We start from the raw sequence: 12,884 nt of genomic DNA, 5'->3' as shown, positions 1-12,884 counted from the left end.
GGGGAGCTGCTTCAGCTGGATGGCCAAGCACCTCGGGGGGTTAGCAGATGTCCTGGGTCTGAGCTCCTGACTAACGCCTGTGTTCTTCCACTCTGAAGAACATTCTTGGGGTGCAGAGTTAGAGGAGAATGGAAAGGAAGGATTGGCTGTGAGATCAGATTTCAACTGCCTCTTACAATCTGGCCTTGCATGGCCAGTTCACCCCCGAGGTTTAGAGTGCTCCCCTCATCTGCTGCTCGAACCCCCCAAAAGGGAGTGGTAGACCAGCAGGGGTGGGCTTTGAAGTCAGAGAGACCTGGATTCCACCCCTAGCTCTGCCTCTTACTATGGTGTGGCTGCTGGCAAGTCATTTAGCCCTTCTGGACTTCAGTTTCCTCTTCTATAAAATGGGGATAATAAGAATACCTACCTCCTAGTGTTGTAAAGATTCAATGAGATAATGCAACGTAGAGCACCTGGTACGTGGGAAGCAGAGCTGCAGCTAGTATCAGGTCCATAGCCCCCAGTCCTGTTAGTACGATTGCTACTACCTACTCCATGAAGCCTGCTTTGACTTCCCACGGAATTAGCTTCTCCTTCCTCTGAGTTCCTCCAGCCCTCAAGCCTCTGTTCATAGTCTGGACCTTTACTGTATTATCATTGTTGGTGCGTCTTTCCCCTACCACACTGTGCACTCGCCAGGGGCAGGCTCTGAGCTTTTTCGGTGTTGCAGTCTTCTTTTTTTTTTTTTTTAAATAGTAATCTTTTATTTATTTATTTATTTTTATTTTTGGCTGTGTTGGGTCTTCATTTCCGTGCAAGGGCTTCCTCTAGTTGCGGCAAGCGGGGGCCACTCTTCATCGCGGTGCGCGGGCCTCTTCACTATCGCGGCCTCTCTTGTTGCAGAGCACAGGCTCCAGATGCCCAGGCTCAGTAGTTGTGGCTCACGGGCCCAGCTGCTCCGCGGCATGTGGGATCTTCCCAGACCAGGGCTCGAACCCGTGTCCCCTGCATTAGCAGGCAGATTCTCAACCACTGCGCCACCAGGGAAGCCCCGTTGTATTCTTCTTAATGCCTGGCACATAGTAGCAGCTCAGTAAATATTTGTAGACTGGATGAGTGAACAAGTGGGTCAGAATATCTGAGATCGAAGCCTGTTTCTCCAAGCAGGCTAAGAAAGCTTGTTCCAGTGAACTTTTTCCTTCTCTGTGTAAAGCCCTTTTGGCTAAAACTCCACCCAGGATCACCTGGTTTGTAAACAGTATTTATTCAGTGCTTCCATTTGGCCAGTGGTGACTCAGACTTATAACCTGGCCGGCTCCCTGTGGAATGGGGCGCACTGCCGGTGTCCCAGGTCCCACGCTACCAGCTGGGGGCGGCTGCCTCTTCTCCGGGCCTCGCTCCTCATTACCCCCCTCCCCTGCAAGCATTTGTACTTTTCTTTCCTCTGCTATTCCTGTGGTCGTGCCACTGCCATTCAAGGAGTATTTATTAAGCACCTACTGTGTGCAGGGCACCAGACCATACACTTGAGCCCTTGGGCATATTCTGTTTCATGTGATTTGGGGTATGTAATTCAGTCTTCCCCAACCAGAGTGTAAGCTCCCAGAGGGTGAGAGAGTGTGTCTTCAACTCCTTTTGTTCCCCTTGCAGCCCCTGACACAGAACCCCTCACAGGGATGGGCACGTGGGTAAATACTTGGGGACCTGACTTCTAGGCTCAGGAGTTCAGTGCGAGCTCTTGCTCTGGGGAAGGATGAGAACCAGGAGCGTCCATCTCAGTCAGCAGTGTGGTCTCCGTATGTGCCTATTCTCGGCGCTGTCACACTCCGGGAAGGGGGTGCAGTGATCCCAGCCCCTTGGTTCTCCTTCAGTCTCTCTCCACACATAGTCCTCCTCATCCCACTCACCTGCGCTCCAAAGGCTCTTCCCCTCGGCAACTGTGAAGACTGACTAGCTGGCTAATCTGTGTATCTGCTTATTATTCTGCTTATTTACTGTCTTTGTTCCCTACGCACTCGGCCATGTCCTTGTTACCTTCGATTGTGAATTTCTGAACAGCAGAAGCTTGGACTAGGCCTATTCTCCCTACACAGCTCGGGAGCTTAAGAAAGGCGTCTTGATGATGGTGACAGTGAGGGACACTGCAGCTGGAGCGCCGAGGCCCCGGCGATGACCAGCAGCTGAACTGGGGGTCGCTCAGTGCCTTTCCCCGGAGTTCAGAGCTTTTGTTTGCCTCCTGTTCCAGGCCCACCTGCCGTTTGCTGTCATTGGCAGCACAGAAGAACTGAAGATAGGGAACAAGATGATGAAGGCACGGCAGTACCCCTGGGGCACGGTGCAGGGTGAGTGAATTTCCAGGAGAGGGGCTGCGCTCAGGGATCCTCCCCTTCTGTCTGTCTCTTTGCTTGTCCCCAGCCCCTGTGTGACCAGTCCCTAACTTGTCCCCAGTCTCTACTCATTCAGCTTGGGCCTCAAACATCAGGAGGCGTTGCCAGCAGGCAAACTCTGGCTCCATACCTGGATTCTCTGCGGTGAGCCAGGCTCTCTTTGTCTGTAATGGAGAAGGCATTCTTAAAACAAAAATAAATGTACTTGGAGTAAGGTAGGAAGGAGTGTGTGAGAAAGCATGTGTACTCGCCTGAGTGTACCAGGAGACAGACAACAATGTCCACAGCAGCATTGTTCATAATAGCAAATAATTAGAAACAAGCCAGATAGCCACTAAAAATAGATTGGGTGAATTGTGGAATGCAATGCTGCAATATTATTCAGCAACGAAAATGGATGGACTATAGTTAACATCTACAGCAATGCATCTCAGAAACATAATGTTGAGCTAAGTAAATCATAGAAGAAGACAGGCTGTATGATTCCATTTATATGGATTCCAAAAGTAGATAAAACTAAACTTTAGGAATTCATGCATAAGTGGTAAAACTATAAAGAAAAACAAAGGAAGGATAAACCCCCAGCTCAGGCTAGTGGTTAAGTCTTGTTGCAGGGAAGGAGAGGCATGAGATCAGGGACACAAAGGGACTTCTAGGGCACTGGTAATATTTCACCTCGGCCGTGGATACATCGGTGTTCTTTTTTTTTTTTTTAAACCTTTAAATTGTACATTTCAAGCACTCTTTTGTATGTATGATTATTTTGCAAATTAAAAACAGATGTATTGCCTACGGGCTCAGGAAATTTCCTTTTGTGGTCTGCCTGACACATATTAAGTAAGTTACCTTTGGTACTAGTCAGTTCAGTGGATAAGGCCCAGGACATTGCCGTGGGTGTAAGAGGTGTCTGGTCTTCCGAGTCTCCAGCCATATGCTGGGCGGCAGACGGCAGGGGCACCGTGTGTGAGAGGGTGGCTGGTTTACTGTAAACTCATTCCGGCCACTGAGCCAACAACCAGAAGCTGGTGGGAAGTTGCCCACATCACATCAAAGTCTGGCAGACTCTGGGGCACGCCAGACACCCTCCGGCGATAGCTGGCTTTTCCACGGGTAAGGACAACGCTGGTCATCAGAACCATGCTAGGTTTTGGTCTTCTCTACCATTTGGGGCTGGGGATGCTCCTCCCAGAACATTTGCAAATGCTTTCTGGACCAACAGTCCCACCCTGGGAGTGAATTTTGGAGTCTGAGAGACAGGAACCTGAGGTGAAATGAGGAGAAGCTAGCAGACGTGGTCCCAATGACATACTCCAATTCAGACCACCCCACACCCAACCAACAAAGGGGGTTTTCCAAGTGTTTCTTGCAAGTCGGAGTTCGTGGTTCTGTTTGAGTGAGAGAAGCCATGCATTGTCTGGGCCTTGCAGGGGCCTTGGAGTCACTCCTTGTGACTGGCCATCAGGGACCACTCTCCAGGGATGGAGGAGGAGATTGTCCTGAGGAGTTGCCTGGCTTAACGCTGATATGTTCTATGACAGCGAGGGGCTTTCTCCCAGAGGCAGTGTGTCTTAAGTGAAGGGGTTATGTGAGCTGATTTGGGCTTTGGAAAGATTGCTCTGATGACCGCAATGCAATCTGCTGCAACCCTGCCCCACCCTGTCATCCCCGTCTCCCTCCCTGTCCCCACGACCTTCTCCCAGACCCGTGAGACAGAATCCGGGGTGACTGTGCTTGTTCCTCATCTCAGATGCTATTGTCCCAACGTGGTCAGGCCACATCTCCCCATTCCAGCAAGGTGGAGCCATGCCCGGAGACACGTGCCAGAGCACTGCTCATGACCCGAAATCCCTTTGCTGGGATCGGGTCCACACCTCTCTCCTTCTTGGCCACTGCCCCAAATGCAGACCTTTGCCACACTCTTTTGAGGAAGGGGCTTGTTCACTCAGGCTGGAAAGTGGGGCCCACTCTGTCCTGGTCATCATTGCTGCCATCAGGCCATTATCCACCCTCTAAAAACACCTCCTTTGAAGCTTCTACCATCCAGATGGGCCACACCTGTGGTCCACATCCCTCCTTGTCACTGTCATCTCTTGATGTCCTAGTTCTTCCCCCTTATTCTTTGGACTTTGGCACCTGGTCATAGCCTTTGTCTCTCCTTTAGAGGACCTGGATTGCAGTCCTAACCCTGCGACTTCTAGCTGTGTAACCTTGCCTAACCTCATTGAGATCTTGCAAGGATGAGTCCCTTATCTGCCTGATTAATTCCTAGCCTTCCTTCAAGAGTCATCTTAGGGGTCTGTCAGCTCTCTGTTGAAGCCTTCACTCTCCCTGGAGTTCTCAGGCCCCCGGGCTTTTCTGGGCTTTTGTTGCACCTTGGCTATATACCTCCATGTTGGTAATTTTTGCATTGTATTATGTTCTTCCACTAAACTGGAAGCTCCTACGGGCAAGACTCCATGTTTCTGAATTTCCAGTGCCTCACACAATCCTGGGAACAGAGATTCTGCAAGTAGTTATCAGATGGATGGTTGAATGTGCATTTGCCGTCGTCCTAAAAGTGGTGCGGAGCAAACATTCCTGTGAATGTCTGATGGGTGAATTTGGGTTGAGGTGCTAATGAATGTCTTCTTAGATATTTTTATGGTATTGCAGTTTTCCATTACTGTCATTCTTGTAACTTTTCATTTGCCTTTTTAGTAGAAAAGCCAATTAGGAGGCAAAATTGCAAGCTCTATATACACAGATTGAAAGGCAATGTCACTGTTAGACATTTCCCGTCTCGTTTTGTCCATTTCTGCTTCTTGTGACCTTCCTTTCCAATACCCCAACCGCTGCTATGCAGTTGAAAATGAAGCCCACTGCGACTTTGTGAAGCTGCGGGAGATGCTGATCCGGATCAACATGGAGGACCTCCGGGAGCAGACCCACAGCCGGCACTATGAGCTGTACCGCCGCTGTAAGCTGGAGGAGATGGGCTTTAAGGACACCGACCCCGACAGCAAACCCTTCAGGTACCTCTCCCACCAGCCCGGCCCAGCTCAGCTCAGCGCACACGATGGGGGTGGGGGGCGGCAGTGGGGAAGCCTTGCCCTGGAGAATTCACAGGGGAGGTGAGGCACGGGTGCCCAGACCTGGAGCCACAGGGCTAAGTCGCTCGCCACTTCCACTTGCCCGTCCCTTCTCTGCCTCGGCACACCTGCCAGGGGAGCTGTGGCAGGACGGGCTTGGTAAGCATTGCTGTCCTGCTTACAAGGGTGGGGGCAGGGAGGAGGCCAGGGGATGGCAAGGCCGATTGTCTTGCTGCCACAAGCATTCACACGGCAGCTGCGAGCCCTGAGCCCGGGCCTCGTTCCTCCACGTGGCAGTTTGTGTCTGGCCACTGCCCTACTTTCTACATCAGGCTCCTTCTGCTCTGTCGGGTTTCCAGTCTGTTCTTTAGCCCCCTCCCCGGTATCAAAACCAGATGGGACCAGGCAGCAGTCATCGCACAAGTGTTGATGAACTTCCGGCTCTTCATTCGCTTTCGTCCTTAGTGTTTGTGTTCAAGGGCAAGTTTTGTTTTGACCACAGGATGTTAATAATCATTGACATTTCAAATCAGAATCTAAGATGCTTTCAGAGAAGAGGAATGTTTTTGAAAACATTGCTTCAAATGCTTTCAAATAACTATGCTGATGGGAGCTATATGTTTAAGTGTTTGATCTGGACGCATGATGTGTGACGTAAGCCCCACGTTGTAAATTACCGTGTGGTGTCCTTTATTGGAGCTCAGGTCCCCTTTCAGGAATTGTCAGGCCTCGATAAGCAAGTAAGGGGGATGCTTGTGGGATAAGGTGGCCTTCAAATGGCCTCTGAGATCCCACAGTACCTGTTCACAGCAGAAAGCCAACCTGGGGGCAAAGCATAGCCATTCCTTTGGGGATGCCTGGTTCTGGAGGGGCGAGTGAACGCCCCTTTCATGGGCAGGGGCTGCCAAGAGCCCCTGGAGTTGGAGGAAAACATGCTGGTCTCTCTGGTGGGCATTGCCTTTGCTTTCTCCCTCCTTCCCTTCCGACAGCTTTAATCTGCACCTGCGGGGGAAGAGGTGTCATCTAGTCCCCTCCCCTCCTAGGTCGGCTCCACCCTGACTACCTCTGTTTCCCGCGTTTTTGCCCTCTGCACATTTTCTCTGCTGGCTCCTTTCCACGTTGCAGGCAGACATTCTCATCCTAAAGAAACTCTCCCTCACCCTGCTCCTCGTCACCAGCCTCCGCCCTGTCAAGGAGTTCGGCTCGGATGGGAAAGGGAAAGAATTGTTCTGTATTTACTGGCTTCTACCTCCACTGCACCACTGAATGCAGACGCCTCTTTCCAAGGTCAGCAGTCACATACTCACGGCCAATTCCACTGTGGCCTCTGAGTCCCATCTTTTTTTAATCTCAACATAGCATTTGATACTCGTCCCCTCTGCCTCCTTCCCAAAATTCTCTCTGCCGTTGGCTTTTCTAGCACTGGTCCGGCTGGTTCCAGCCCTCTCGCGCGCGCTACTACTCCTTCGAAGCCTCATCGGCAGGTTCATTTTGTTCAGCTTCTTCCTTTCCCTGTTCTTTCTGATGGCCTCTGCTCCTTTCACTCTCTATGTTCTTTGCAGCTGGTTCTTTCTACTCTCACAGCCCTAATTACCACCTAGAAATAGATTACTCGCAAGCTAACATCTTACTTTTGAGCTCCAAATCCAGTGATCCCACTGCTTACTGGATATTTTCACTTGGCTGTCCCATAGAGGATGTACCTGAAACTCAAGCTGTCTCAAATTTAATTCATCTCCTTCCCTCTTAAACGTACTCCTTCTCCAGTGTTGCCTGTCGTAGTACATGGCACCACCATCCACCTGGTTGCCCAAGTCGAAAAACCAGAATCATCTTTGACTCCTCCCAAGTCCTGGGAGTTCTGCTTCCCTCGCATGTCTCCCATTCCCACATTCCTTCCCAGCCCTTGACGTTAAGATCCTGTCATTTCTTACTTGGCTTGTTGGAAAGTCTGTCCTTCATGCAGTGCCCAGAGTGGTCTTTCCCATTTTCAAAATGGATCAAGTCAGCCCTGCTTAAAACATCTAAGTCTTAACATGGCATCCAATGCCTGCTCTCTCCTGCCACACTCAGGAATCTCATCTCCCACTACTCCAGCCAGGTGTGCCATTCCTTCTCCACATGTGCCCTTCCACAGGCTGCCCTCTTCGGAGCACACATCCTCTTCCTCTTCACCAGGCTAACTCCTATTTCTTTAAAACTAAGTCCAGGCTGGGGGCAGGGAGACTTAACCCAGGCATCTCCCACTAGACTGTGAGTTCCTTGGCAGGCACAGTGGCTGTTGGCTCTAGATATTGAGTGACTAGCACAGTATCACTTATTTCTGTGTCCAGCACATGGTGGAGTCTCATCAAGTGTTTGTTGAAATCGTTCATCAATGTGATCAGTTTCAGAGCCAGGACCTGGCAGCATAGTGCAGGTGGAAGGACCTAGATTATGAGACAAAACCCAGCTTCCGGTCTCAGCTCTGCCTCTAACTAGCTGTGTGATCTTGAGCGAGTCACCTTACTTCTCTGGGCCTCTTTCTTTATCTGTAAATCAGGGTATAGAAGCAGATGTTCTAAGTCACTCCCAGTTCCAGATATCTCTCGGGTTCACCAGGGTGGCCCCATAACCCCACAGCACCCTGTGACCCTGCTGTCACGTGCCAATCCAGGTGCCCACAGCTTTGTGCTTCTGCTTTTGCACGTCCCACAGAACTGAGGAAGAGAGGGTGGGAGAACCCAGGGAGGATCCCTGGGGCCAGTTTTCAGTGAACAGGAGCCATTCCAAAGGCAGGGGAATTAACCTGACCATGTTCGCAGTTTACAGGAGACGTATGAGGCCAAAAGGAATGAGTTCCTAGGGGAGCTCCAGAAAAAAGAAGAGGAGATGAGACAGATGTTCGTCCAGAGAGTCAAAGAGAAAGAAGCTGAACTTAAAGAGGCAGAAAAAGAGGTAAATGTGAGCCTGCGTGCCAGGTGGGAAGGAAAAGGAGGCTGAACTTGGGCAAGACAGGGGTTTCTGCCCCAAGAGAGCAGCTGGGGGGAGTCTTGCAGCCTCCGGGCAGGAATGGGGCACAGCATCCGCAGCCGTGCCTTGGCTGGCACAGAGGAGGCTGTGAGATCTGTGTCTTCTCCATCCCTCATTCCCTAAGGCCGGGATGTTTTCTCATTCTCTGTCATTTAGTTCACTAGAGCCGCACTGTCCCATATGGTAGCTGCTAGCCCATGTAGCTATTTAAATTTAAATGAATTGAAATTAAGCACAGTTTAAAACTCAGTTTAGCAGTTGCATTAGCCACATTTCAAATGCTCAACCCTCATGCCACAGAAAGTTCTATTGGGCAGCGCCACTCAAGAGTCAAGACCTGACCTAGCCCCTCGAGGTCAGGGGCGGGCTGATATTTTCCCCTGCTTTCTGGGAGTTCGGAGCCCAGTAGGGACAGTCGATCACTTTCTTCGCAGTCCTGCTCCGTCCTGCCTGCACTGAGGGCCTTGAGGAAAGATGGTCCCAGGGGGTCCTGGGTACCTTGCTGAATCCTAAACCAGTGACAGGTGGTGCGTTTCCCCATCCACTTGAATATTCTGTTCCATTTCATGCTAGCGTTAAAGAAACATTTGTGCGGCTCTAGCGAGTTTTTAAACTAAGGCTTGATGGTCTATCTGGAGTTTTCATTACTTAAGCCGTGACTAATAGAGTGCATTTAGCCCTCTAACCGTTTCCTTGCCTCCAAGGTCCCACTACCGATTCCCCTGCTGCTGCCAGATTAATTGGCCTCAGCCACAGTTTTGGTCCTGTCAGCAACTGCTTCAGCTCTCGGGGCCTCGAAACCCATAAAGAAAGGAAGCACTTAATTACTTCCCAAGTCTCTTCCTCTTTTAATCTGCTGTCCGGTGTTATTGCCAAAGCCCATGGCAAGAGACTTGACTTCATTTCAGTTTCACTTTTCAAAAGAAAAATATCACCCAGTACTTTTAGGAAGACAGTTGAGGGGATCTCAACGATAAAGAAAATGAATGAAAGGCCAGTGAACAAAAGCCAGGTGAAAGCAACTGATCAGCAGAGCTTCCACCACCAGCCTACCCCAAGTGACTAGCAAAAGCTGGTTTGCACAGCGGGTCTGTCATCCACCACCCCTTACTCAGTGACAGTCCCAGATACCTGTAGGACACCTGACCTCCTTCACGGTGTACTGTGAGTGCTGCAGAACCCTCCATTTCCTCCTGAATCCTCAAAAGAAAGTGCAATGATGCTTGGGCTGCTCTTACTATTCAGGGTAGTTTATCACATTCTAGTTTGTTACCACCTACACCCCTAGCTCTCTGATCCACTTATCACAGTGGCATGCCAGAATATTCTTGCTCTTCTCCTTTGGGTCTCTGGCTCTATTCAGGGCTAGTTAAACCTCCCCTTGATCAAAGCTGAGGTTTCCGCACTCATCCCATTTTCTAAAATTCTTTTATCTCCTTCCGTGTCCAAGGACAAGTATTTTCTTTGACCAGCTTCGGCATTGCTGAAGTTCTCTCTGCAACTCCCCATGATCCTCCCTGATTGGAGGGAATAAGAAAAGGCAGGGGCCCCTTTCATATTGAGAGAGATGTCATTATATAATCATCTAAAGAATGAGTTGAAGGACTTCCCTGGTGGTGCAGTGGTTGAGAATCTGCCTGCCGATGCAGGGCAGGGGACACAGGTTCAACCCCTGGTCCGGGAAGATCCCACATGCCACAGAGTAACTAAGCCCGTGCGCCACAACTACTGAGCCTGCGCTCTGTAGCCTGCGAGCCACAACTACTGAGCCCATGCACCTAGAGCCCATGCTCCGCAGCAAGAGAAGCCACCGCAATGAGAAGCCCGCATACTGCAGCAAAGAATAGCCCCCGCTCGCCACAACTAGAGAAAGCCTGCGCGCAGCAAGGAAGACCCAACGCAGCCAAAAATAAATAAATAAATAAACAAACAAACAAACAAACAAATAAAAAGAATGAGTTGACCTCGGGCAAATTCCTTAACTTCTCATACCTTCTGTTTCCTTATAAAATGCAGACAATAACAGAATCTGCCTCATAGGGTTGTTGTGATGATTAAATGAGTTAATACATATAAAGTGCTTATAAAAGTCAGTGCCTGGCCTATAATAAGCACTCAGTAAATGTTCTATATTATCACTGATGCTATTTTTATCCATATGTAGTAACTATGGGGACTCTTTTAAATCAAATGCTTGATTAAGCAGAATGCACGGTTCCCTGACCATATTCCGGAGCAGAAGCACAGAGGTAAAATGGCAGAAGAGAACTCTCCAGAACATGGTGCCCTTTGGTGCCATCATAGCCGTCCCTGGCAGAAATGTCTCGTCAGGTCCCAGGGTCCTGAGGGTCGCAAGCCTGCCCGTCCCCACCCCACCCCCGGGCTCAGCTGGGATCTCCTTGCGGGGGGGTCTCCCCAAACTCCTGTGCTTCCCCGCCAGCTGCACGAGAAGTTTGACCGTCTGAAGAAGCTACACCAGGACGAGAAGAAGAAGCTGGAGGATAAGAAGAAATCCCTGGACGATGAAGTGAACGCTTTCAAGCAGAGAAAGACGGCAGCCGAGCTGCTCCAGTCCCAGGGCTCCCAGGCTGGAGGCGCACAGACTCTGAAAAGAGACAAAGAGAAGAAGAAGTAAGTAGTGGGCTGCTCTGGGGCGAGGGCCTCTCTCCCCTCCTGCTCGTCCCCTCAGGGCGGTGACAGAGGCCAGCTGTGGGCTGATAGGCTCCTTTGGGCCCCTGTAACTGGTCTCGGTGTCCCCACTGGACCTTCGGATTCCCTGAGTTTGGGGAGCTGAGAGTAGGGGAGGGCGGTGTGTGGCCCCAGAGGCCCAGCCCCTCTGCTCGGCCCGCTTGGGAAAACCCAGCAAACTCAAGGTAGGAGGAGAGGGAGGGAAAGGGGGAGGAAAAGCAAAAGGAATGTGAGACAGGAGAAAGAAGAAGGGAGGAAACAACGAGAAGCTGCAAAGTTACAAGAAAGAGCTGAACAGAAAGAAGAGCAGAGAGAGGGTAGCAGGAGCCTCTGGGCACCCTCTTTCCCCCGGGAGGTTGGAGCCGATCCAGCTCACAGGCCTGCTCGCTTGTCCTAGGTCTGAGGTGGTTCACCTCTCCATGCCTGGAGCCCCCCTCGCCCCCCCCCAGTTCTCACGGCTGCGGCCAACCGCTGAAGGCTGCAACCTGGTCCTGATTTCTTACCCCTTCCCGTCCCTCCCTCTTGGCTGCTTGGTTGTTCCCAGCCTGGGGTACCGGGGACTTGGTGGGGAACCCTCAGATGCTAGTATCCTCCGCGGGCACCACCCTCAGCCCCGGGGATGACTGTACAATCCATCTGTCTCCCCTGGCGTTTGGTGAGGCAGGATAGCATGAGCTCTTGGTTACCATGTGGGTTAATATCCCTGACCCAAGCCCAGGCCTTGCTTGCTGAAGTTATCCGTCCCTTATCCCAGAACCAGAGAAGAGAAAAGCGTTTCCGACGGGACCTGTACAACACCAGGAAAACATCCGGTGGTCCCTTGCGCTCTAGTTGTTTGTGCGGTGTGACTGGAGGAGCCCTCATTTGCAGTGTCAAGCAGTGTCCTTACTAAAGTGGCCCGAGGATCTGAAACATGTCCCTGGTCATTGCCTTCTGTTCTTAGCCACTTGTTGCTGGACTCAACTATTAGATACTTGCCAGAAGGAGGAAACATCCTTTCCTCTGTGCCTGGCTTATCACTTAAGGATAAAACAGTGTAACATTTCACCAACGATAAAATACAACAGTAAAAAAAAAAAAAAAAAAAAATACAACAGTAAAATATCTTATATTTAAAGGCACTCAGTTTTGCCATCTGAATATTCTTTTTTCAAAAGTGTAATTTGGGTATTTTCACCAATTAGTCCAGAGATTTTTTTGTTACTGAATCACACTATATGTCAAAGTCACAGACTAACTTTTTGTGGTATTACCTGATAGATAAAGTTCAACTAGCCCGAAAAAAGCCTCTTTGGATGCACTGTATATTAACTGACTTGTGTTAGTTGCACCAGCAGGAATGGATTCCTATTTTTAAGATCAGAAAAGTCTAAATTTGTCTTCCGGCTCTAACCTGCTGCCTTCATAATCCTGTGGTGTTTGTTAACTCAGTCCCTGGGGCAGTTTCACAGCCTGCTGGCAGGAATTAGGAGATTCATTTGTTGGGACCCCACTGACACTCAACTATAAATAGTCCCAATTGAGCTGTTCAGCGGAAGTTCCTCCCAGACCAGGCTTTCTCCTCGTTGCCCTCAATTAACTGACTGCCACCCCACACCCAGGCAGAGGACCCCATATAGGGAGACATGTCTCTCCAGTCTCCAGGAATATTTGGAGTTGATGATGGCACCCTTTTCCAATTTTGAGATGAGTGAAAACCTCACGGGCACGAGGCATCTCCTATTAACAAGAGAGCCTGACAAAACAG

General features: G+C 50.3%; 1 protein-coding gene across 11 annotated transcripts in view; it reads left to right on the top strand.

Moving 5' to 3' along the window:
- SEPTIN6 (septin 6) overlaps window positions 1-12,884 on the top strand; it is a gene marked incomplete at its 5' end in the record, with an annotated part of 69,141 nt that overhangs the window by 47,982 nt on the left and 8,275 nt on the right. For 8 of the 11 annotated variants that reach the window (XR_014239574.1, XM_082377272.1, XM_082377274.1 and 5 more), the window contains 4 exons: window positions 2,228-2,324; window positions 5,212-5,380; window positions 8,242-8,374; window positions 10,890-11,080. Coding sequence is in view for 10 of the 11 variants with exons in the window: in XM_082377272.1 (XP_082233398.1) it covers window positions 2,228-2,324; window positions 5,212-5,380; window positions 8,242-8,374; window positions 10,890-11,080 (590 nt within the window). Of the gene's footprint in view, window positions 1-2,227; window positions 2,325-5,211; window positions 5,381-8,241; window positions 8,375-10,889; window positions 11,081-11,891; window positions 12,206-12,884 lie in introns of those variants that run through there. The other 3 variants (XM_082377277.1, XM_082377269.1, XM_082377270.1) reach the window with 3 other exon arrangements.

The sequence above is a fragment of the Balaenoptera borealis genome, assembly GCF_965194805.1.
Source record: "Balaenoptera borealis genome assembly, chromosome: X".
Classification (NCBI taxonomy): domain Eukaryota; kingdom Metazoa; phylum Chordata; class Mammalia; order Artiodactyla; family Balaenopteridae; genus Balaenoptera; species Balaenoptera borealis.
The sequence above is the reverse complement of the archived record's forward strand: the minus strand, read 5'-3'. Positions and strand labels throughout refer to the sequence as shown.